General features: G+C 41.7%; 1 protein-coding gene across 2 annotated transcripts; it reads left to right on the forward strand.

Moving 5' to 3' along the window:
* Positions 1-235: 235 nt before the first annotated feature.
* Positions 236-26768, forward strand: LOC139583083 (bifunctional protein GlmU-like). 2 transcript variants are annotated; one of them, XM_071413826.1, is made up of 4 exons: positions 236-553; positions 17915-18100; positions 25039-25198; positions 26525-26768. In XM_071413826.1, the coding sequence occupies exons 1-4, from the start codon at positions 551-553 to the stop codon at positions 26611-26613; spliced, it is 438 nt and encodes a 145-aa protein (XP_071269927.1). In that variant the 5' UTR covers positions 236-550; the 3' UTR covers positions 26614-26768. The 2 variants fall into 2 exon arrangements, with proteins under 2 accessions (XP_071269927.1, XP_071269926.1); XM_071413825.1 differs by lacking the exon at positions 26525-26768 and having other exon boundaries at positions 25039-26189.
* The last annotated feature ends 617 nt before the right edge of the window (positions 26769-27385 follow it).

A 27385-nucleotide genomic window follows, 5' to 3' on the forward strand; every position in this document is an offset into this window, starting at 1 on the left:
CCTCTCTATGTAAGATAGCCTACCTACTAGGGTATATTCAGCTTGCAGACCTGTGTCTGGGGGGGCAACAAAGACTCTGCCTAGTAATTATCAAGCAGGTTTGAGGCCAGATGCGTGAAATAACATTATGATGAAGAATACGTGATAACTGAGCAGTTTCAACAGAATTAGGTCCGCCTACATTAAACGCAAAATGAATGGCTCTGGCACCAACTATTCAACAGCAGGTGGCAGTAAAAGCCAATAAATTGGGTGAGAAGAAAATACGCTATGGGAAATTATATTAGGTTTAACATGTAGCGTAGGCTACAACGTAATGCCCATTTAATTACCAATATTTTGGATTTTAAGGGGTAGGCTACAGAAAACAGCAGTGGGGTGTGTGTTTTAACTGCAACGTTCAGCAGTTCATGCACCGGAATCTGTGTACCTTGACCTACTACTTTCTCAAACAAGGGGAAGTTAACTTTTTATTAAACAGTGCCACGTTATGTACGTGGCAGGAAGAAATACATAACTTCAATCCTAAACTGGCGGTCTCTTTGAAAGTATGGTGAGTTGACCGACTGTTTCCTGCTTTAATACATGTCTTGTTTTACATCGGTTGTCAAGGTATTTAGATTCATAAATACACTAGTTTGGCTACTAACCCTCCGTCGTTCTAGGGCTCTCCACGGGAGCAACATATCACCCAAGGTACAAAATATCTTGAACATAGGATATGCACACCAAGTGTGTTATTTGTCTGTCGACAGCGTTGTGTTTTTTCCCAATTAATTCTGCTTTCTATAAGGTTACAGTAAAGGGTTTGCATAGACCTGGGTCTTATCTCATTAGCGATGTCAAGATCGGGTGAGCAGGAATGTGAGCATCGGAGTTGCTGCGTGTGATGTTCATAGGCCTTTAACCTATAACTAGCCCAATAATGTACTGTTAATGAGTGTAGACGGCTCGCCTACTGTTACTCCTTAAGGTCTAAGGACTTTAATGTTACTGTCCCCCACGATGAAATTGGGAAGGGGACTGTGGATCTGTCTCCGTTCGTACGTTCGTTCGGGTGACGAGTGCTGGTAAAAACAAGCCAGCACCTTGGTATGCGTTGTTAAATTACACTGATTGGCCAGAGGGTGGCGCCATAACAAGAGATTGAAAATGATAACTTGGGAAGATCACGGCCCTCACCCACTGACCCAAAGTCATCAAATGCAGTACCTTGGTCCCTCTCCTCACAAGGAACAAATTTGCCTCAGGGTCCGCCATTTAAAATTTTGTGAAAAACACTGAATTAACCATGACACAAAACTTGAAATGTGGCATCTATGAGAAAGGTCACAACAGTGGAGCCTCCTCAGAGGAGGAAGGGGAGGACCGTCTTCCTCAGTGAATTGCATAGATAAAACTGTACAAAATATAGTCACACGTCACCAAATAATTGATTAAAAAACATGTTTTGCAATAAAGGTATAGAGTAGCCTCAACAGCGCTGTAGGGTAGCACCATGGTGTATTAGCCGGAGGACAGCTAGTTTCCGTCCTCTGACTTCAATACAAAACCCAGGAGGCACATGGTTCTCACCCTCTTCCATAGACTTACACAGTAATTATGACAACTCCTGGAGGACGTCCTCCAACCTGTTAGAGCTCTTGCAGGATGAACTGACATGTTGTCCACCCAATAAAAGGATCATAGAATAAATCTCATACTGAAAGCATATGCTACAGCTAGCTAGCGCTGCAGTGCATAACATTTGGTGAGTAATTGACTCAGAGAGAGAAACAATAGTTGAAGAGTTTAAGAAATTAATTTCTTCAAAAATGAAGGAGATGCAAGAGAGCTATATTTGTATTTTTTTCCTTCATTTTCATCTACTGCGAATGCAGCTAGCTAGTTTAGCCTACTAAAAACATTTGGCTCAGAGAGGGATGCTAGCTGGCTATAGCTTTACAACACTGGAACTCCAAGTCAAGGTCAGTTTTATTAGTTTATTGCCACCAGGGCCAACTGGTGTAACTGCTAAACCGCTGCAGGATTGTAGCGGGTTTACTAATGCGTTAGTTCTAGTAGCTATATTGACTATGACGTTGGCTAATAATGGTGACAACGATTTAGGCTGTGTGTAGCAGTTAGCGGTTATGATATAAAGGTTTGGCTTGTAAAGATTATTTCACCTGGTCAGACAGCTGATGTGTTGTGCACTGAAGTCCACAAGCTAAGGGAAAAGGTGAGAGGAGGAGAGCGCATAGATGCAAGAAGGAATTGTAGCTACAAACATAGCTGCAGGAAAATGTTTTGGGGTGAGGGTGCTGCAACAAAATGTTGCCCGCACTACAGACGGCTATGTCGGTCCGCTAATACAGGACTAGTGAAGTCCCAGTGCACAATTCTTTTTTTTGTTATACTGATTTTTCAGGGCGTGCTGCAGCACCCTCAGCATATGCAATGATACTGGGATAAACATACCTGAATTTGTCCAATAGAAACTCTCATTTGCAACTAAACCTAATGATTAGACTCTAGATCAGCTAGATGCAGGCCAGAGTGTGCAAGGCGGTACTGAATGTGTCACTGTCTGACACCTTGATTACTCACATTTCTGTCGACCTGTGTTCTAAACTTTCATTCGTAGGCTAGGTTGTTAGAACCTCATGATGGCTATTGGGAAAACTTGAGTATCATGTTGTAGCCTAAACCTATCGATGTTACATTGAGTTGGGTGAATGGAATATGAATGACAGTCATCCAATATGCTGTAATAGAAATAAGGTCATGCTCATAAAAAATAGTCCTCCCTCATCTTAAATGGTGCCGACCGCCATTGCTCTCAACGCAATATTTTCCAGGGCCCAGTTTCTCGATAGCGATAGATCTTATGCTTATGGGTGTTGTAACGATGCATCTTTTCTACAGCAGCCAAAGATGTAACGTGTTTCCCAAAACACCACGCAGAGAGAACAGTCGCTAAGTGCATCGTTGGAGCATTTGTTGATACTGGAATTTTCACAATACTGACGACGGATCAGCTCCTACAGAGATATTACCACCCATGGCTACAAATATTGAGGTGGCTTATTCTAATGCTTACCCAATAAAAATGCACTAAATCACCCATTTGGCACATCATTGCGCACACGTCATAAAATATATTGAGACAAATGACAGACAGTACTCTAAAAGTAGCAAAATAGAACGATTTATTGAACATGAAATGTATTTCAATATGACTGAAATAGGCCGATATCATATTGTATTTCAAATCAAATATTTTATTTATTTTATTTAACCAGTTGGCTAGTTGAGAACAAGTTCTCATTTACAACTGCAAAGCAAAGCGACACAAACAGAGTTAGTTACACATGGAATAGACAAACATAGTCAATAACACATGCGCCGAATACAACAGTGAAATGCTTACTTACAAGCCCTTAACCAACAATGCAGTTAAGAAAATACCTATTTAAAAAAAGTAAGAGATAAGAAAAACAAATAATTAAGGAGCCGCAGTAAATAACAATAGCGGGTCTATATACAGGGGGTATCGGTTCAGAGTCAATGTGCGGGGGCACCGATGTCAGGTAATTATGTACATGCGGGGGCACCTATGTCGAGGTAATTATGTACATGCAGGAAGTTACTAAAGTGGCTATTCATAGATAATAACAGAGAGTAGCAGCAGGGGGGGTGCAAATAGTCTGGGTAGCCATTTGATTAGCTGTTTAGGAGTCTAATGGATTGGGGGAAGAAGCTGTTTAGAAGCCTCTTGGACCTAGACTTGGCGCTTCGGTACCGCTTGCCCTGTGGTAGCAGAGAGAACAGTCTATGACTAGGGTGGCTGGAGTCTTTGACAATTTTTAGGGCCTTCCTCTGAGACCGCCTGGTTCATCCTTGGGAGCAATTTCCAAACGCCTGAAGGTACCACTCATCTGCACAAACAATAGTATGCAAGTATAGACACCATGGGACCATGCAGCCGTCATACTGCTCAGGAAGGAGACACGTTCTGTCTCCTAGAGATGAACGTACTTTGGTGTGAAAAGTGCAAATCAATCCCAGAGCAACAGCAAAGGACCTTGTGAAGATGCTGTAGGAAACAGGTACAAAAGTATCTATATCCACAGTAAAACGAGTCCTATATCGACATAACCTGAAAGGCCGCTCAGCAAGGAAGAAGCCACTGCTCCAAAACCACCATAAAAAAGCCAGACTACGGTTTGCAATTGCACATGGGGACAAAGATCATACTTTTTGGAGAAATGTCCTCTGGTCGGATGAAACAAAAATATAACTGTTTGGCCATAATGACCATCGTTATGTTTGGAGGAAAAAGGGGGAAGCTTGCAAGCCGAAGAACATTATCCCAACTGTGAAGCACAGGGGTGGCAGGATCATGTTGTGGGGGTGCTTTGCTGCAGGAGGGACTGGTGCACTTCACAAAATAGATGTCATCATGAGGTAGGAAAATTGTGTGGATATATTGAAGCAACATTTCAAGACATCAGTCAGGAAGTTAAAGCTTGGTCGCAAATGGGTCTTCCAAATGGACAATGACTCCAAGCATACTTCCAAAATGGCTTAAGGACAACAAAGTCAAGGTAATGGAGTGGCCATCACAAAGCCCTGACCTCAATTCTATAGAAAATTTGTGGGTAGAATTGAAAAAGCGTGTGTGGGCAAGAAGGCCTACAAACCTGACTCAGTTACACCAGCTCTGTCAGGAGGAATGGGCCAAAATTCACCCAACTTATTGTGGGAAGCTTGTGGAAGGCTACCCGAAACGTTTGACCCAAGTTAACCTGTCTGGGAACGCCAACAGCCAATGAAATTGCAGGGCTCCAAATTCAATCAACAGAAATCTCATAATTCAAATTTCTCAAACATACAAGTATTAGACACCATTTTAAAGATACATTTCTTGTTAATCCAACCACAGTGTCCGATTTCAAAAAGGCTTTTCGGCGAAAGCACAACATATCATTATGTTAGGTCAGCAACTAGTCACAGAAAGCATACAGCCATTTTCCAACCAAAGAGGAGTCACAAAAAGCAGAAATAGAGATAAAATGAATCACTAACCTTTGATATTCTTCATCAGATGACACTCCCGGGACAACATGTTACACAAATCATGTATGTTTTGTTCGATCAAGTTCATATTTATATCCAAAAACCTCAGTTTACATTTGGCTTTGCCTCGAAAACATCCCGTGAATTTGCACAGAGCCACATCAATTTACAGAAATACTTATAATAAACGTTGATAAAAGATACAAGTATTATGCACAGAATTATAGATATACTTCTCCTTAATGCAACCGCTTTGTCAAATTTCAAAAAATCTTTACGGAAAAAGCAAACCATGCAATAATCTGAGTGCAGCGCTCAGAGACCAAAACAAGTCAAACATGTACCCGCCATGTTGCGGAATCAACAGAAGTCAGAAATAGCATTATAAATATTCACTTTGATCTTCATCAGAATGCACTCCAAGGAATCCCAGTTCCACAAATGTTTGTGTTAGTTAGTTCGATAAAGTCCATCATTTATGTCCAAATACCGCCTTGTTGTTCGCGCCTTGAGTTCACAAATCCAAATTCATGATGCGCGATCACTAGGTCCAAACGAAAAGTCAAAAAGTTCCATTACAGTCCGTAGAAACATGTCAAACGATGTATAGAATCAATCTTTATGATGTTTTTAACATAAATCTTCAATAATGTTCCAACCGGAGAATTCCTTTGTCTTTAGAATTGCAATGGAACGCAGGTCACTCTCACGTGAACGCGCGTGGTCAGCTCATGCCACTCTGGCAGACCTCTGACTCATTCAGCTCCCATTCCCCCCTCCTTTACAGTAGAAGCATCAAACAAGGCTCTAAAGACTGTTGACATCTAGTGGAAGCCTTAGGAAGTGCAATATGACCACAGACACTGTATATTCGATAGGCGATGAGTTGAAAAACTACAAACCTCAGATTTCCCACTTCCTGGTTGGATTCTTCTCAGGTTTTCGCCTGCCATATGAGTCCTGTTATACTCACAGACATCATTCAAACTGTTTTAGAAACTTCAGAGTGTTTTCTATTCAAATCTACTAATAATATGCATATATTAGCAACTGGGCCTGAGTAGCAGGCAGTTTACTCTGGGCACGCTTTTCATCCAAACGTGAAAATGCTGCCCCCTATCCCAAACAGGTTAAACAATTTAAAAGGCAATGCTACCAAATACTAATTGAGTGTATGTACACTTCTGATCCACTGGGAATGTGATGAAAGAAATAAAATATTAAATAAATGATATTTTTCTGACATTTCACATTCTTAAAATAAAGTGGTGATCCTAACTGACCTAAGACAGGGAATTTTTACTAGGATTAAATGTCAGGAATTGTGAAACTGAGTTTAAATGTATTTGGCTAAGGTGTATGTAAACTTCAAACTTCAACTGTACGTGCTTTCAGTTCGTCCTATTTATTTTCCAGTGATTGAACGTTAACTAGCAGAATGGAAGGCAAGGGCAGATTAGACACTCGTCGCCTGATCCTCGCAAGGCACCCAGATCTTTTGCCTCAATCTCAGTTCCTTTTCTCCAGCGAATCACAGGGATCAGGGCCTGGTGTCTGCAGTATATCCCTCGCGTCCGACTCATTGAAGAATAACTCCTCGTCCAATTTGAGGTGAGGAATCCCAGTTCTGATGTCCAGAAGCTCTTTTCGGTCATAAGAGATGGTAGGATCAACATTATGTACAAAACATAACTATACAATGACTGAGGTTAAAGTGCAGACTCAGCTTTAATTTGAGGGTATTTTCATCCATATCAGGTGAACCGTTTACTAATTATATCACTTTTTGTACATAGGCCCCCCATTTTAGGGGACCAAAAGTATTGGGACAAATTCACTTACAGTATCAGTCAAAGTTTGGACACCTACTCATTCAAGGGTTTTTCTTTATTTTGACTATTTTCTACATTGTAGAATAATAGTGAAGACAAACTATGAAATAACATACATGGAATCACGTATTAACCAAAAAACAAATCAAAATATATTTGAGATTCTTCAAAGTAGCCACCCTTTGCCTTGATGACCGCTTTGTACACTCTTGGCATTCTCTCAACCAGCTTCATGAGGATTTATTTTCCAACAGTCTTGAAGGAGTTCCCACATATGCTGAGTACTTATTGACTGCTTTTCCTTCACTCTGCAGTCCAACTCATCCCAATTGGGTTGAGGTCGTGTGATTGTGAAGGCCAGGTCATCTGATCCAGCACTCCCATCACTCTCCTTGGTCAAATGTGTATTAAAGTAGTAAAAAGTTAAACATTTGGTCCCATATTCCTAGCACGTAATGACTACATCAAACTTATGACTCTAGAAATTTGTTGGATGCATTTTATTTGTTTTGGTTGTGTTTCAGATTATTTTGTGTCCAACAGAAATGAATGGTAGGCTAAATAATATATTGTGTCATTTTGGATTCACTTTAATTGTAAATAAAAAAACTGAATCCACATTCATGTAGAAGTGTTTAGAAACATTCTATTCTTATTTACAATAAAAGTTACTTTAATTTGTCCCAATACTTTTAGTACTCTAAAATGGAGAGGGGACTATGTAAAAATAATAATAAATAAAAAGAGGTGCTGTAATTTCTAAACAGTTCACCCCACATGGATGAAAATAGCCAGAAAATTAAAGCTGACCATTTGCAGTTTAACATCCTGTATTGTATCATTTAAAACCCAAAGTGCTGGAGTACAGAGCCAAAAATAACAAATGTGTCACTGTCTCAATACTTTGAGCTCATTGTATATTTTAATGCATTTATTTTCATTTGAAGCATCTTTTTACAAGTTGCTTGTTTCTATCAATTGCAAAGACATTGGTTGGCAACATTGTATGTGTAGTCAACTTTGTTCTGAAGTTAAAAGTGGTCACAGAGAGACGATTAACCATGTTTATATTGTATAAAGTGATGAAGAAGGGCAAAAAAAACATCTAACGACGCACTTAGCGGTTCTACATTTAAGTGCAACGTTAATAACGATGGTTTTGGAAAACAGCTCGAGATATACCGATGCTCCTACAAAGGTTCTAATGATGAACTTAGCCTAAAGATGCTTTTGGGAAACTGGGCCCAGACTACTACCTAATTTTCAGAGGTAGACTGGCTCTGGCAGCCAAAACAGCCAAATACCCCATCTAAACATGAATCGAATCTCAATTGCGATACTGTTCTAGAAACATAAAGCCATTTACTTTCATATCACCTCAAAAATATTTCCAAAATACACACTTACTGTACGCTGTTATAATCAGCCTTATCACAGTTGCAGCCAACAGTATTTGTCAGTTATAACACGTTTCTGGTGGCCTTCTTCTGTTACACACAGGTGTGCGGAGCATGCTAGATAGTTAATTAGCCCAGGTGGTTTTCTCTGTAACATGGAGATATGGCTGTGTGTAGTAATTTAAGCTTTTTAAAAAATAATAATTTCTATCTGATATGAAAGATACATTTTGGAAACATAAGGAACGTCCCACAATCAATGCGTGTTCAAGATACCTTCATCAGTAGGTGCTAAAGGTAGTTAGCGTCTATGAATGGGGTAACCTATAACAAACATAGCAATATAAATGAAGTGTAACGTCATCTGCCCATAAGAGATTGCATTATGTCTGTATGTATGAATACACGCTTTGGCATCTTCTCTTTTAAAGTTTTCCCATACATAAATGTGCATTAATTGTCGTTGTCTAACCAAAATGTCCTTGCATAATCAAGCACACTACAGCTACTCAAAACATGTATTCATCACCTGAAATATTTGGGTTGTCACTTGGTTGTAGTGTTTATGTGTGGTGATCCAATCCAGGGGATTTGGGGGGATTTGAAGTAGTTAGATGAGCAGGAGAGAGTGACAGAGAGGTGCTTCACAGAGGTTTGATAATTATGTGCTTTAAAAGCGTGCAGTCATCAGGGCCTCTCTCTGCTCTGTGACAAAGCTGGAAGTTGCTTGTTCAGAGCCAGGGTTACAATCACTGTTTTGATTCGAACAAAAGTCCCCTGATTGTGTTTGTGGCAGGTTAGATACTAACAAACCATGTTACAAACATTATAGACCATCAGGGCCTAAAATAAACACCTGCCATATGCGGGTAGATTTTGTCATTGGCGGGTAAAAGGTGCTGAGTAGTCAATCTGGAATCTGCATTGGGCTGTGCAGAATTTACTGTGATACGGCCTCTGCAGAAGTCAGGGCATTCATACTTCTTGCACAGAGCTGTTAAGTAGACCTGTTGTGAAGGAAGTTGTCAAGGATGTGTGTTTGTGTTTATACAGGACCTCCTGCCCCCGCCTACCGTCAACCAATCATGTCAATTATGGAGCTATATGGACCCATCCGCATTGTTACAACATTTGGGAGGCGCACAATGATACAGTACGGAGCACAATTTGGCCTCCGGAGACTCCACTATTGCATCACAACCTGCATACGGAGACTAACCACATTTTCAGACATTGGCTTTAAGATGTTTATTTCACCAGCCACGTCGGCGGGTGGTCAGGGCTCCACAGTGCGAGCATTTCACTCGCATTTGTGAATAAAAAAATAAAAAAAGTCAAGTATGATCACATTTATAGTAAAATAAATGCTGCAGTAGCTGTTTAAAAAGTATTTATGCCGTTTTTGTTTTATAGCTGGTAAATTAATCGCACAAATTCTATCTAGCCTATTCCACCTCGCACTGGGAAACTGCCTGGCTGGGGGCTGTGCTCACGTGTAGATAACTCATTCATGGTTCATTTTTAGAGGCGCTGCACACTGGCATAAAAAATTGGTCTAATTTACTTGACTTTGCCCATGTGTTTCATGGCAATTTACATAGCTTTGTTCACAAGCTAGGTTGTTTTTCTATGTTTGAGTTTCAACTGTTAGTGAAGAGAAGACAACGCTACTACACTGAACAAAAATATAAACGCAACATGTAAAATGTTGTATACAAATTTGTTTACATCCCTGTTAGTGAGCATTTCTCCTTTGCCAAGATATTCTATCCAATTGACAGATGTGGCATATCAAGAATATGATTAAACAGCAGGATTATTACACAGGTGTAACTTGGGCTGGGCACAATAAAAGGCCACTCTAAAATGTGCAGTTGTGTCACACAACACAATGCCACAGATGTCTCAAATTTTGAGGGAGCGTGCAATTGGCATGCTGACTGCAGGAATGTCTACCAGAGCTATTCCCAGATAATGTAATATTAATTTCTCCACCATGCCTGGCAACAACAGCTCAGTCGAAGTGGTAGGCCACACAAGCTCACAGAATGGGACCACTGAGTGCTTAAAACCTCTACCGACTCACCCTCCCGGATCCGGGATCCTCCTCATCAGAAACGCTGACTAGCATAGCCTAGCCTAGCGCCACAGGGAATATCATATAATATAATTTCATGAAATCACAAGTCCAATACAGCAAATGAAAGATAAACATCTTGTGAATCCAGCCAACATGTCCGATTTTTAAAATGTTTTACAGCGAAAACACAACGTATATTTATGTTAGCTCACCACAATAGCGCAACACACAACGCCATTTTTTCACCGCAAAGATAGCTTTCACAAAACCCACAAATAGAGATAAAATGAATCACTAACCTTTGAACAACTTCATCAGATGACAGTCTTATAACATCATGTTATACAATACATTTATGTTTTGTTCGAAAATGTGCATATTTATAGCTACAAATCCTGGTTTTACATTGTGAACATGGCGCAAAAATGCTCCAAATTGTCCGGAGAAATTTTGGAGAGTCACGTAATCTAACAGAATAACTCATCAACTTTGCTGAAAAATACATGTTGGACATATAATTAAAGATACACTGGTTCTTAATGCAACCGCTGTGTTAGATTTTTAAAAATAACTTTAGTAAAAAGCACAGCATACAATAATCTGAGACAGCGCTCAGCCATTCTCCGCCATGTTGGAGTCAACATATTCAGCAAAAATACGAAATAACATCATAAATATTCTCTTACCTTTGATGAACTTTCATCAGAATGCAGTGCCAGGAGGCCTAGTTCCACAATAAATCGTTGTTTTGTTTTAGAATGTCCATTTCTTCTGTCGAATTAGCAACTTTGGCTAGCATAGTGGAGCTCACATGTCCATGAACGTTTGGCGCATGGAACGAAAAATTCCAAAAGTCATAATAAAAGTCGAATAAACTGGTCAAACTCAGTTGAAAATCCATCTTTAGGATGTTTTTCTCATATGTATCCAATAACGTCCCAGACGGAGCATTTCTTCGTGTCTACCTAACGCATTGCAGAAAAAGATATGGTGCTCCCAGGTGCGCAGCAAAATACTGCCAATATGGCTGACCTGTCACTCCAAAAGCTCTCATTCGGTCCCACATCAGGCTAGACACCTCATTCAACGTTCTACTGCCTGTTGACATATCCATAAATACAAGGCAATTGAATAGGAGCAGCCCTTCACAGAGACCCATTCTCACTTCATGTTTTGAAGTTTGCCTGCCAAATGAGTTCTGTTTTACACAGATATAATTCAAACAGTTTTAGAAACTTCAGAGTGTTTTCTATCCAATAGTAATAATAATATGCATATCATATGATCTAGAACAGAGTACGAGGCCGTTTAATTTGGGCACTATTTTTTCCCAAAGTGAAAATAGCGCCCCCTATTAAGAAGAAGTTAAGTGCGTAGCGTGTGAAAATCGTCTGTCTATTGCAACTATCAAGTTCCAAACTGCCTCTGGAAGCAACGTCAGCACAAGAACTGTTCATTGGGATCTTTGTGAAATAGTTTTCCATAGCCGAGCAGCTGCACAGAAGCATAAGATCACCACGCGCAATGCCAACCGTCACCTGGAGTGGTGTAAACCTCGCCGCAATTGGACTCAAACAGTGGAAACGCGTTCTCTGGAGTTTATTTTTTATTTTATTTTTATTTCACCTTTATTTAACCATGTAGGCTAGTTGAGAACAAGTTCTCATTTGCAACTGCGACCTGGCCAAGATAAAGCATAGCAATTCGACACATACAACAACACAGAGTTACACATGGAATAAACAAAACATACAGTCGATAATACAGTAGAAAAATAAGTCTATATACAATGTGAGCAAATGAGGTGAGATGGGAGGTAAAGGCAAAAAAAAGGCCATGGTGGCAAAGTAAATACAATATAGCAAGTAAAACACTGGAATAGTAGATTTGCAGTGGAAGAATGTGCAAAGTAGAAATATAAATAATGGTGTGCAAAGGAGCAAAATAAATAAATACAGTAGGGGAAGAGGTAGTAGTTTGGGCTAAATGTATAGATAGGCTATGTGCAGTAATCTGTGATCTGCTCTGACAGCTGGTGCTTAAAGCTAGTGAGAAGTGTTTCCAGCTTCAGAGATTTTTGCAGTTCATTCCAGTCATTGGCAGCAGAGAACTGGAAGGAAAGACCAAAGGAGGAATTGGCTTTGGGGGTGACCAGTGAGATATACCTGCTGGAGCGCGTGCTACGAGTGGGTGCTGCTATGGTGACCAGTGAGCTGAGATAAGGCGGGGCTTTACCTAGCAGAGACTTGTAGATAACCTGTAGCCAGTGGGTTTGGCGACGAGTACGAAGCGAGGGCCAACCAACGAGAGCATACAGGTCGCAATGGTGGGTAGTGTATGTGGCTTTGGTGACAAAACGGATGGCACTGTGATAGACCGCATCCAGTTTGTTGAGTAGAGTGTTGGAGGCTATTTTATAGATGACATCACCGAAGTCGAGGATCGGTAGGATGGTCAGTTTTACGAGGGTATGTTTGGCAGCATGAGTGAAGGATGCTTTGTTGCGATATAGGAAGCCGATTCTAGATTTAATTTTGGATTGGAGATGCTTAATGTGAGTCTGGAAGGAGAGTTTACAGTCTAACCAGACACCTAGGTATTTGTAGTTGTCCACGTATTCTAAGTCAGAGCCGTCCAGAGTAGTGATGTTGGACGGGCGAGCAGGTGCGGGCAGTGATCGGTTGAATAGCATGCATTTAGTTGCGTTTTAAGAGCAGTTGGAAGCCATGGAAGGTGAGTTGTATGGCATTGAAGCTCGTCTGGAGGTTAGTTAACACAGTGTCCAAAGAGGGGCCAGAAGTATACAGAATGGTGTCGTCTGTGTAGAGGTGTATCAGAGAATCACCAGCAGCAAGAGCAACATCATTGAAGTATACAGAGAAGAGAGTCGGCCCGAGGATGGAACCCTGTGGCACCCCCATAGAGACTGCCAGAGGTCCGGACAACAGGCCCTCCGATTTGACACACTGAACTGGAGTGATGAGTCACACTTCACCATCTAGCAGTCCGATGGATGAATTTCGGTTTGTCGGATGCCAGGAGAACGCTACCTGCCCCAATGCATAGTGCCAACTGTAAAGTTTGGTGGAGGAGTAATAATGGTCTGGGGTTGTTTTTCATGGTTCGGGCTAGGCCCCTTAGTTCCAGTGAAGGGAAATCTTAACACTACCGCATACAATGATTCTATGTTTCCAACTTTGTTTCAAGAGTTTGGGGAAGGCCCTTTCCTGTTTCAGCATGACAATAACCCTGTGCACAAAGCGAGGTCCATACACAAATTGTTCATCGAGATCGGTGTGGAAGAATTTGACTGGCCTGCACAGAGCTCTGACCTCAACCCCATCAAACACCTTTGAGATTAAATGGAACGCAGACTGCGAGCCGGGCCTAATCTCCCAACATCAGTGCCCGACCTCACTAAGGCTCTTGTGGCTGAATGGAAGCAAGTCCCCGCAGCAATGTTCCAACATCTAGTGGAACGCCTTCCCATAAGAGTGGGGGCTGTTATAGCAGCAAAGGGGAGACAAACTCTATATTAATGCCCATGATTTTGGAATGAGATGTTCAATGATCAAGTGTCCACATACTTTTGGCCATGTAGTGTATTTTTGTTCATCCATCCATGATAAATATTATATGATAAGCTACAGTGGGGAGAACAAGTATTTGATACACTGCCGATTTTGCAGGTTTTCCTACTTACAAAGCATGTAGAGGTCTGTAATTTTTTATCATAGGTACACTTCAACTGTGAGAGAAGGAATCTAAAACAAAAATCCAGAAAATCACATTGTATGATTTTTAAGTAATTAATTTGCATTTCATTGCATGACATAAGTATTTGATACATCAGAAAAGCAGAACTTAATATTTGGTGCAGAAACCTTTGTTTGCAATTACAGAGATCATACGTTTCCTGTAGTTCTTGACCAGGTTTGCACACACTGCAGCAGGGATTTTGGCCCACTCCTCCTCCTGTCGCTGGGCAATACGGACTTTCAGCTCCCTCCAAAGATTTTCTATTGGGTTCAGGTCTGGAGACTGGCTAGGCCACTCCAGGACCTTGAGATGCTTCTTACGGAGCCACTCCGTAGTTGCCCTGGCTGTGTGTTTCGGGTCGTTGTCATGCTGGAAGACCCAGCCACGACCCATCTTCAATGCTCTTACTGAGGGAAGGAGGTTGTTGGCCAAGATCTCGCGATACATGGCCCCATCCATCCTCCCCTCAATACGGTGCAGTCGTCCTGTCCCCTTTGCAGAAAAGCATCCCCAAAGAATGATGTTTCCACCTCCATGCTTCACGGTTGGGATGGTGTTCTTGGGGTTGTACTCATCCTTCTTCCTCCTCCAAACACGGCGAGTGGAGTTTAGACCAAAAAGCTCTATTTTTGTCTCATCAGACCACATGACCTTCTCCCATTCCTCCTCTGGATCATCCAGATGGTCATTGGCAAACTTCAGACGGGCCTGGACATGCGCTGGCTTGAGCAGGGGGACCTTGCGTGCGCTGCAGGATTTTAATCCATGACAGCGTAGTGTGTTACTAATGGTTTTCTTTGAGACTGTGGTCCCAGCTCTCTTCAGGTCATTGACCAGGTCCTGCCGTGTAGTTCTGGGCTGATCCCTCACCTTCCTCATGATCATTGATGCCCCACGAGGTGAGATCTTGCATGGAGCCCCAGACCGAGGGTGATTGACCGTCATCTTGAACTTCTTCCATTTTCTAATAATTGCGCCAACAGTTGTTGCCTTCTCACCAAGCTGCTTGCCTATTGTCCTGTAGCCCATCCCAGCCTTGTGCAGGTCTACAATTTTATCCCTGATGTCCTTACACAGCTCCCTGGTCTTGGCCATTGTGGAGAGGTTGGAGTCTGTTTGATTGAGTGTGTGGACAGGTGTCTTTTATACAGGTAACGAGTTCAAACAGGTGCAGTTAATACAGGTAATGAGTGGAGAACAGGAGGGCTTCTTAAAGAAAAACTAACAGGTCTGTGAGAGCCGGAATTCTTACTGGTTGGTAGGTGATCAAATAGTTATGTCATGCAATAAAATGCAAATTAATTACTTAAAAATCATACAATGTGATTTTCTGGATTTTTGTTTTAGATTCCGTCTCTCACAGTTGAAGTGTACCTATGATAAAAATTACAGACCTCTACATGCTTTGTAAGTAGGAAAACCTGCAAAATCGGCAGTGTATCAAATACTTGTTCTCCCCACTGTATATGACAAATTGCCTAATGATCTGAATAGGGGCTAGTTAATGGGACAAAACTTAGATATTCCCGAGTGGCGCAGCGGCCTAAGGCACTGCATCTCAGTGCTAGAGGCTTCACCACAGACCCTGGTTTGATTGCAGGCTGTATCACAACCGTCCGTGATTGGGAGTCCCGTAGGGCGGCACACAATTGGCCCGGCGTCGTTAGGGTTTGGCTGGGTGGGGTAGGCCGTCATTGTAAATAAGAATTCTTTCTAAACTGACTTGTCTAGTTAAATAAATACAATTTAAAAATCTGCATCAATGACGCAAATGTTTCTCCTTTCATTCTTGTCCACCAATCCAGTCTGACTCCTCCCATCATCCTCCTCTGAATGTTGCATTCTGCAATCTCCTCCCCTGCTGGGAGAAAAGGAGGAAACCGGAGCTGCTGGTTTGAATGAAGGATTTGGAGAAAGACAGAATATCCTCCCTTTCCTTTATTGTAATGAACTACTCGCCAGGTGGTGCTTGTGGTTGTGGATTTCTGAGTTGAACCACACATGTACCAGTCCTGAAGACTGACTCCATTTCAAGATGAAGCCTAACTTTCCAATACAAACTCCTTGGCTTATGGTCATACTGTATGATTTGCCTCAATGTAATTATTGATAAATTGTTGATTAGCCTCATGAAACTGACTGACCGCTACGCTCCCGTTGCCTTTCAGTTTGTGTGACTTGAATGTGCAGCTCGTGAGATCAGGTTGGTTGAACGAGGCAAGCCGTGGATAGCTTTAAGAAGAATCATGATGTTATGGTTTACTTCTGTAATGCAGAGCTGCTCTGTCAGGCGGTTGAAGACCAGCAGGGTGAACACTGAGTAAATGAGAATACGATATGGAATCCGTTGGAGAGAACACTGAGGTGGTGAGAAACTCATTTGCCTACACCGGCTGGGGCCCATGTCTTTACCGCAGGTTATGGGGTCAGGCTCGTATTTAGTTAACCGTGATGATCCTGTTAAAGAACTGAATGGACCACCATCCTAGCGAGTGTGCCTCTCGAGTCTATACCTCTATCCTCCTCCCCTCTCCTCTCACTCTGTTCCCCTTTACCCAACGTGTGAACTATGATTAATGGACTTCTTGGGCTCAATGACTCCGGGAAACCATAATTGGGTCAAGCCAGGCCTGGAACAATAGAGAGCAGCCCCAGATTGAGAAGGAGAAAGAAGCGATGGCTGCTAGGGGTTGGGAGTGAATAAAGTTTGGGAGCTTTGCAATGCTACAGCTCACCACCAGCCCAGTACCAAACATGCTCATGTCTCGGTCTCCCCCCATTCCTTTCTATTAGAGGTTGACCGATTAATCGGAATGGCCGATTAATTAGGGCCGATTTCAAGTTTTCATAACAATCTGTATTTTTGGACACCGATTTGCCGATTTTTTAAAAATATTTCTTCTTATTATTATTTTTTATTATTATTTATTATATTTTTTTACACCTTTATTTAACTAGGCAAGTCAGTTAAGAACACATTCTTATTTTCAATAACGGCCTAGGAACGGTGGATTAACTGCCTTGTTCAGGGGCAGAACGACAGATTTTTACCTTGTCAGCTCGGGGATTCGTTTTTGCAACCTTCCGGTTACTAGTCCAACGCTCTAACCACCTGCCTTACATTGCACTCCACGAGGAGCCTGCATGGCAGGCTGACTACCTGTTACGCGAGGGCAGCAAAAAGCCAAGGTAAGTTGCTAGCTAGCATTAAACTTATCTTAACATAATCACTAGTTAACTACACATGGTTGATGATATACTGTTACACTGGCAATACTAAAGTGCCTATAAGAACATCCAATAGTCAAAGGTATATGAAATACAAATCGTATAGAGAGAAATAGTCCTATAATTCCTATAATAACTACAACCTAAAACTTCTTACTTGGGAATATTGAAGACTCATGTTAAAAGGAACCACCAGCTTTCATATGTCCTCATGTTCTGAGCAAGGAACTTAAACGTTAGCTTTTTGGCACATATTGCACTTTTACTTTCTTCTCCAACACTTTGTTTTTGCATTATTTAAACCAAATTGATCATGTTTCATTATTTATTTGAGGCTAAATTGATTTTATTGATGTATTATATTAAGTTAAAATAAGTGTTCATTCAGTATTGTTGTAATTGTCATTATTACAAATACATTATATATATTTTTTATTTTTATTTTTTGAAATCGGACGATTAATTGCTATGGGCTTTTTTTGGTCCTCCAATAATCGGTATAGGCGTTGAAAAATCATAATCGGTCGACCTCTACTTTCTATGTCCACTGTGCCTAGGCATCTGCAGGCTCTGCCCTCAAGGTCCACGCAGTGCGCTTTGGGCCGGGACAGGAGCTGCTGTGCTCCCTGCTGGCATTCGTGGAGGAGAGAAACCTCAAAGCGCCATTCATCATCACCTGTGTGGGTAGCGTAACCAAGGCAACACTCCGGCTGGCAAACGCCACTGCAGGGAATACCAATGAGGTACTTGGCAGAAATGTTGGCTGGCAACCATCCGTCATGCTTCTGGTGAAGTGTCTAAATTGTTGTTGTAAATGAATCCCAAATGGCACCCTATACACTTCATAGTCCATACTTTTGAGCAGGCTTCTGATGGCTCTGGTCTAAAGTAGTGCACTATATCGGGAATAGGGTACCATTTGGGACGCAGCCAAGTCTTGTAAGTGCCTCCACAGAATTCACAGGGGTTTGTGTTGGCACTGAGTGGGATTGGGAGGACATCTGGCAAGATGTCAAAGGACATGATGAAAGGGCCTTTGAGCACTGTTGTACACACAGCAAATCTCTCATAAATGGGTACGTGTTGTGTTATAGTATGACAATATACTACAGTAATACTACACTACAGTCTCCCTTGGGAAAGAGGTCCTCTGAGCTCATTTGGACTACCTGCTTAAAGTGGAACTGACCGCGTTTTAGCAACAAATCTTTTAAAATCTGTTCATAGAGTATACACCGCCAGGAAGAATGACTTTAATTTTTTTTTAAATCAGACAAAAGAGCACTTATATATGGTCATTTTAACGTTTTAATGTTTGGATAGGGCGTATAGTAAGGCATTTCTGAACATTCTGTGGCAATAGAGTGGGAACACGGCTGTGCGCTTGGACAACACTGCAGTAAATAAAACCTAATAAAAACATGTCTAGACCAGGGCTGGAGTCTACACAAACCGGTGCGCCATAGACAATCACGCCATAGACAATCAGAGCTACAGTAGGCCTGTATGCAAATAAGCAATTTGCCATAGGGGCCTGCCATCATTCACTTTGAACTGGACTGTCTGTTTACATTTACATTTACATTTAAGTCATTTAGCAGACGCTCTTATCCAGAGCGACTTACAAATTGGAGGCAGTAGCAACAGCGAGATTTTAGACCATTTGGAACACCAAAAGCCACCTTTTGGTAAAATATGTACCACAGGAGTCCTCTGACATTTGAGAACGTCACAGTCCTATTCGTTAAACAACCACGAAAAGGTAAGCTCTCCCTCAGTTGCCTATGCACATCAACAATATCAACAACTAGCTGAATGCTAGCCAGAGCGAGATTAGCTCAAATTAACGAGGGAACATTAGATAAACCCTCTCAAACTTTTTCAGCCTGTTGGCCATCAAAATTGCACTGATAAACAATGGCGAATATTAGCCTGCTCCTCCTTATGCAGCTTGCCTGCCAATGTATGCTTGTACCAACCCACGTTTTGACAACTGAATGGGAACTTGCCTGCCCGTCCATTTGATCGATGCCAAATAACTAAGATACGCTAACATATCTAGCTAACGTTAGCTTTTGTAATAAATACCATTTAAAATAACACAAGCATATTGCTATTACGTTGTTATAACTAACTTCTTTCAAAACAGGGTTTCTCACAAACTCATAAGCAGATACTGAGACCCACACACACCCAGAGACAGATGGCTGGCACAGACCTTTCATAAACACTGATAAGAAAAGGGTGCTTGGTTCTGCATTTCACGAGATACTGAGACACACACACACCCAAGGACAGAGGGCTGAGGCAAACCTTTCATAAAAACTGATAAAACAGGAACGTCTACGCACACACAAAATCTCCTGTTTTAGCTGAACATTTCACAGAGACACACAGATATGTCAAAATAGGAACATCTACGCACACACCTAAACTCCTGTTTTAGCTGAACATTTCTGAAGACAAAGAACTCTACTCAGAGCCAATGGGACAGTGATACTAGCCTGAAGGGGACCTCGCCCAACTCATCAGGACCAACCAGAGGACCAGAACTTCCAGACTCAACCTACTTTCTGTGCTGTATAAAATGTCTATGCACTCTGTTATCTGGGCTCTGTTCCGACGGTTCCCTATGAGCCAGACAGAACGAGTCCGTGCACGCTTGTACCAGATATCTTTACTCTTAAATTAAACTGTCGCTTGTCATACAATTTACCACCTTGTCTGAATCGATCCTTGACCGGCTCACCCTTCTCCATATCCCATTATCAACACTAGCAAAGCGATTGACATGTTTCTAGCTAACCAAATGACACCTGCATCTCTAGCTGTACCCACCGAAAAACGATGAGGGAACAAGTCGGTCACTCACCCACTCCTCAAATGACATCCTCCCAGCAGCTAACGTTAGCTAGCCAAAGTTAGTCTCCGTGTTTTTAGCATTCTAAATAAATAGCTAGCTACGTAAATGGATACGCTAGCCCATGTGTGTCAAACTCGACTCCGCGCACGGCCATATTGAAAAAAACACAAGGAATTCGCGGGCCAGACATGGCCTAGTTGTCTATACAAAAATTGCAACTGCGACCCAAACTGGTCATTGTTTTATTAGATCAAATATAGCCCTTTTAATGTCCACGTACATATGATGCTGTATATAGCATTTTAACAAAGGATAAATAATGTATGCAGAATATGCTGCGGCCTTAATCAAGAAGTATTTAATAACTCCAAATAACAAAGACGTAGCTATAGGTTGTTGTAACATTTCAACTTAAAATAGATTTTTCATTTTTTTGCACTGCATGGATCACCTGTGTGGTTGAATGCCGCGTTACTGTATCGGGCACACAATATGTATTGTAGTTGAGTAGCCAGCCTAGACTACTTCTCAAATGTTGCAGTAACAGGCCTACATGTTTCTCCTTTACATGCTGTTTTGTTTCGTTTTTTGGTTATTCATTGTCAAGCTTTAAAAACCCAAGCCAGACTGCAACATTTTAGTAGTCTAGCTAGGACTGTTACATGTCTGTACACTTTCCCTCCGCTGCGCGCTGTAAATGGGACACATGAAAGCCGCGCAATTGAAGTAACTCAAGATAACTAATTTATACTTGCTTGTGTGTCCTATTCGGTCCGAGGGCCTTGTTTGACACATGTGCGCTAGCCTATTAGCCACAAATTACTTGTGATCATTGCCCTTGCTAGTTTGATTGTATTGACATTACCTGCCTTAGTTAGTCGTCCGAGTTTGTTCCAAATATTAAGTCATTGAAACTGAAACAGTGCATCCGGAATGGGTGGAGGCAGTAAACAATGTACCAAGCCAGCTGTGATCTACAACCTGCTAGTAATATTTTTTGGACTACCAAGAAATGTATTGGTGAATTATATTAATCATGCATTGAACTGCATCCAACAATGTCTTACTGTACGCCACGACATTTTGAGTCAAATAACCTGTCAGTTCCACTTTTATTAAAAAAAAAAATGTTTTAAGTAATGCTGTACTACCAAGGTTATTATAGTTGTTTTTATTTGTTTTTAGATGTTTATTTTGAATTCAGTTTACTTTCCGAACGGATTTAATAGTTTTAGTTATAGCTGTATAAAAATATTCTTCGGTTTTATATTATTTAGTTTGGGGAAAGAAATGTGTGGGAGGCTAGGAGCCATTTGCATTGTATAGTTTTTTGGGATGTCACTTCAGGTCATAAGTTAGGTTAGTCCTCCTCATTCCATGGCCATTTTGATTAGCTGGGGTGATTTGGTCAAGTGTGAAACGCTCAGCGTCGCAAAATAAATTTAGAAATCCATGTTATTCAATTATTGCACCCACACTGCTCGCGCACACCAACAAGCGTCTGCAACGCCAAGGGCATAGAAGTCGTTCCTATTTCTGACGCAGATCGCGCTGAAAGTCATCTCCTCATTGGTTTATAGAAGCAGGTACCCATGTGCAATCTCCTCATTGGTTTTACGCACGTGGGTGATTGAAAGACGAACTTTGTTGCCGGTTGTCGTGGTAATACAATGAAAGTTTAGATGCGATCACCTTATAAGTTCAAAGATGAAAAAGCCTGGAAGGAGGAGAGATGACTAGAAACGATTCGGTTGGTCGTTTTACGTGTGGATTAATTGTCGGAGTAGAGGTCCTTGTTCATTTCAGGTAAAATAACAACTCAATGTTTATATCCCAGGACAAATTAGCTAGCAACAGCAAGCTATCTAAATAGGACAAATTAACGTTTGCAAGCGCAAGCTAGCTAGCTAACGCAATACATGTTTAATGCTTTTCGACCTGTCCCCAAATTAATGTCATTGGTTCAGAGTTTGTTTTGATATTTTAACCTGCGTGTCGTGATCGCGTTTGGTGTGGGGGGGCAAAATACATTTATGCACGATAGCGCACGCGCGCAGCAGGTTTGGGTTCCGTGTTAGGCACTGTATCGCAGTGCTAGAGGCGTCACTACAGACCCGGGTTCGATCCCAGGCTGTGTCGCAGCCGGCTATGAACGGGAGACCCATGAGGCAACGCACAATTGGGCCAGCATCGTTCGGGTTAGGGGAGGGTTTGGCAAGCCGGGATGTCCTTGTCCCATCGCCGACTTCGGTCGCCAGGTGTATGGTGTTTCCTCCGACACATTGGTGCGGCTGGCTTCCGCGTTAAACGGGCAGTGTGTCAAGAAGCAATGTAGCTTGGCAGGGCTGTTTTGGAGGACGCATGGCTCTCAGCCGTGGCCTGTCCCGAGTCGGTATGGGAGTTGCAGCGATGTGACAAGACTAACTACCAATTGGAGCAGACGTAGTATATATTTTTTTTTCATTAGCTCAGGAAGCGTAACGCAAAACACAGTGGGGATCTGTGTTATAATGGCGCACAGTAAGTGTATCTTTTTGTAAAAACATTTTGGGGAGTAGACTTTCTGAGGTTTCCTAAACGCAGTGATTATTAACGTGTAGGGTTGTACACGTTGGGAAACTGGGGTCAATTGTTCAAATGAGAACTCTGGCTGTATAGTCTTGGGTTCTCGAGAGCTAAGGTTAGGTTTAAATTATAAAGTCAATCTCAATGTGACTTGGATTTTAAAAGGAATAGCGCCGAGACTGGTGCAAAAAATAGGGCGGAAGAAAACTCGCTCTCGCCCATGTTTTACACCAATCAAATTATATTGAACTATAGTAGTACATGTTAAAAGAATCAAGTTAGCCACCTAGCATTTTCCCCCACTGTTAGCTAGTGACAGTGATGCACAAGCTAGGCCTTTGAAACATCGCAATCTCCTGGCCGCATTTACCCGCCAGATTCAGTAGTTTGAAAACCCGCCAAAAGCTAGAAAATCCCATTAGATTGTTGCCCTAAATTTAGAGAAAAAAACTAAAACTGAACATAATTCATGGTGGATTGTATTTGAGTTTGTTTTGGAGTTAAACTAAAACTATATTGTAACGGTTTTTCAAACAGGTTTGTTAATTATTTACTAAATATTGTTTGATTCGTTTTCATTTTAGTTTCAATTTAAGTTTACTATACAGTGCCTTAAAGTATTCAGACCCATTGACTTTTTTCACATTTTGTTACATTAGCCTTATTCTAAAATATATATTTTTTTAAATCCTCAATCTACACACAATACCCCATAATGACAGCAAAAACAGGTTTTTGCAAATTGTTTGCTAATAAATAAAACACATTGAAATATAACATTTACATAAGTATTCAGACCCTTTACTCAGTACTTTGTTGAAGCACTTTTGACAGTGATTACAGCCTCGAGGCTTCTTAGATATGACGCTACAAGCTTGGCACACCTTTATTTGGGAGTTTCTCCCATTCTTTTCTGCAGAGTCTCAAGCTCTCAGGTTGGATGGAGAGCGTTGCTGCGCAGCTATTTTCAGGTCTCTCCAAAGATGTTATATCGGGTTAAAGTCTGGGCTCTGGCTAGGCCACTCAAGGACATTCAGATACTTGTCCCAAAGCCACTGCATTGTCTTGGCTGTGTGCTTAGGGTTGTTGTTCTGTTGGAAGGTGAACCTTTTCCCCAGTCTAAGGTCCTGAGCTCTCTGGAGCAGGTTTTCATCAAGGATCTCTCTGTACTTTGCTCCGTTCATCTTTGCCTCGATCCTGACTAGTCTCCCAGGCCCTGCCACTGAAAAACCTCCTCACAACATGATGCTGCTACCACCATGCTTCACCATAGGGATGGTGCAATGTTTCCTCCAGACGTGATGCTTGGCATTCAGGCCAAAGAGTTTAACCTTGGTTTCATCAGACCAGAGAATCTTGTTTCTCATGGTCTGAAAGTCCTTTAGATGCCTTTTGGCAAACTCCAAGCAGGCTGTCATGTGCCTTTTACTGAGGAGTGGCTTCTGTCTGGCCACTCTACCATAAAGGCCTGATTGGTGGAGTGCTGCAGAGATGGTTGTCCTTCTGGAAGGTTCTCCCATCTCCGTAGAGGAACTCTAGAGTGCTGTCAGAGTGACCATCGGGTTCTTGGTCACCTCCCTGACCAAGGCCCTTCTCCCCCAATTGATCAGTATGGCCGGGCAGAAACCTCTAGGAAGAGTATTGGTGGTTCCAAACTTCTTCCATTTTAGAATGATGGAGGCCAGTGTGTTTTTGGGAACCTTTAATGCTGCAGACATTTTTTGGTACCCTTCCCCAGATCTGTACTTCGGCACAATCCTGTCTTGGAGCTCTACGGACAATTTCTTCGACCTCATGGCTTGTTTTTTTTGTTTTTTTGCTCTGACGTGCACTGTCAACTGGGACCTTATATAGACAAGTGTGTGCCTTTTCCAAATCATGTCCAGTCAATTGAATTTAACACAGGTGGATTCCAATCAAGTTGTAGAAACATCTCAAGGACGATCAATGGAAACAGGATGCGCCTGAGCTCAATTTCGAGTCTCATAGCAAAGGTTCTGAATACTTATGTAAATAATGTATTTGTTTTTTTTACGAATGTATAAACATTTCTAAAAAACAGTTTTTGTCATTATGGGGTATTGTGTGTAGATAAAAAAAAAAAAAAAAAAAAATTTTTCTTTATCAATTTTATAATAAGGCTGTAACATTACAAAATGAGGAAAAAGTCAAGGGGTCTGAATACTTTCCGAAGGCACTGTAATAACCTTGTGTTACCACCCTAAATTGTATTTTCCTCCAACCTGTTTCCAGGTGATCCATCTTGACGAGCGCTTTGAGATCGTGTCGCTGGTGGGCACACTGAACAAGGAAGCTCACCTCCATATCTGCCTGGCCGACAAGGAGGGGAAGACGGTGGGAGGACATGTACTGGGGGACCTGGAGGTGTTCACCACGGCTGAGGTGGTCATCGGTGAGGCCTCTGATCTGCTGTTTGACAGACAGATGGACCATCGCACAGGCTTCCCTGAGCTGGTCATCCAACCCCGCTCTGAAAAGAACTAGACGAAGGAGGAGGACTTTATTCTCCTATACTCACCTCCATATTTATTTGGACAGTGAAGCATTTTTTTTCATTCTCTATAATCCAGAAATTGGGATTTAAGATCAAACGTTTCCTATGAGGCGACAGTACAAAATGTCACCTTTTCTGTTTTACTGTTAAGATATGAAAGCACTTCATGTATCTAGTTGCCACATTTAAAGAAGTCATAAGTATTTGGACAAATTCACTTATAGAGTATTGAAGTGGTCTAAACTTTAGTATTTGGTCCTATATTCCTAGTACACAATGATTACATCAATCTGGTGACCCTACAAACTCGATGGATGCAGTTGGTTTTGGTTGTGTTTTTCCCAATAGGAGCTGAAAGGTGAACGATGTCTGGAGTAGTTTTCTTTCTAAGTGAATAGATAAGATGTTTATCAACACTTCTAAATGAATCCTGTTAATGCCACGATTAAGAAAAATCAAGAGAGAATCAGGAATAATGACGATCGAGAAGGTTACAGAGGCTACAACAAAACATGCTAACCTCTCACCATTACCTATAACAGAGGCTACAACAAAACATGCTAACCTCTCACCATTACCTATAACAGAGGCTACAACAAAACATGCTAACCTCTCACCATTACCTATAACAGAGGCTACAACAAAACATTCTAACCTCACCATTACCTATAACAGAGGCTACAACAAAACATGCTAACCTCTCACCATTACCTATAACAGAGGCTACAACAAAACATGCTAACCTCTCACCATTACCAATAGCAGGTTAGCATTTTCATTTATTAAACTTCTGTAGCGCTTTTCATAGAATCTCAAAGTGCTTCAAGTAATATGAAACATTTGATCTCAAATCCAAAATGCTGGAGTATAGAGCCCCCCCCCCCCCCCCCCCCTCCAAAAAACAAATGCTTCACTGACTAAATACATATGGATGGGAGTGTATGGATGTCTAAAATAAATTATCTTATCCTCTAGCAGTTTTATATAAATAGATCGTAATGAGATTTAATTCATTCTGCTTGACTACAATGGCAGTGTAACACTTTATACCAGATATTTGGAGACAGCTTTGTCTTTGTCGTTTTCTACACTGTTGTTACGCTTTTGTAATGTAATATACTACGTTCACCAAGACCAGCCTTAATACAGCACATCTCCCTAATCTAACCCACTTCTTGGTCACTTTCTTAAGCTTAGTGTTCTTATTCTCCCCCACACATACAGCCACCAGTGAGCAGTGGTCTTCACCAGAGCAGGCTTTGGAGAGCGCTGACAATACCATCAGGATGTTTGTAGCATATGTCAACAGCTGACGGAACAGCCAACGAGAGAGCACTCTTCCATTTTGTTGTCTCTTCCAGTTTCCACATGTAAATGTTGGGTTTGGCTCTTTTGTTCACTGGGAGGTTGTAAAATTGATAGGAAAACAGCCATTTCACAGTAATTAAATATATATTATTTTCTTCCACCTTTCCTCTGCTAATGTGAACTGACGATCCCCAAATACAGCCTCCATAGAGCGACTTTAAACGGGAACACTTTCTATGGAGCAGATGACTAATGATGTAACACCGAACAGCTGTGGGAGAAACCGTTTCTAACAGAAACCCTCCCTCCCCTGAGCGTGGAGTCGTTCTGACCAATAGGAGAATCTCTAGGGGCCTGGGCAGTGTTCTGCTAATAGATGTTTAACTAAAGCATGTATTTTTAATGGCTCTGACCGCCTGTTTGCTGAGACACAATGGGAGAACTCCCCCAGGATTAGCCGTGACATCCACACAGCCCCAGCCGCCCGACTGAAGAAAGTAGGCTTGCGCACGGCTGTCTGAGGGGACAGATGCATGGTTGTATGTGGGCGGGGAGTGGTAACAACATTTTGATGGAGCAATGTTCACATAGATCTATGTGCTTTAATTAGGCCCGATGGATGGATGGATGGAGGGAGGGAGGGAGAGAGAGGTGACATTGAAAGCATACCTGTATGTGTTGTAAGTGCTTACGGAGCGAGTGCTACATTAAGTTGTTCTTCAGATCAGAGTGTTGATGATGACTCAAATAGGAGCTAGACGGAACATAGCTAAGCCC

This window comes from Salvelinus alpinus, chromosome 8, assembly GCF_045679555.1.
Source record: "Salvelinus alpinus chromosome 8, SLU_Salpinus.1, whole genome shotgun sequence".
Lineage (NCBI taxonomy): Eukaryota > Metazoa > Chordata > Actinopteri > Salmoniformes > Salmonidae > Salvelinus > Salvelinus alpinus.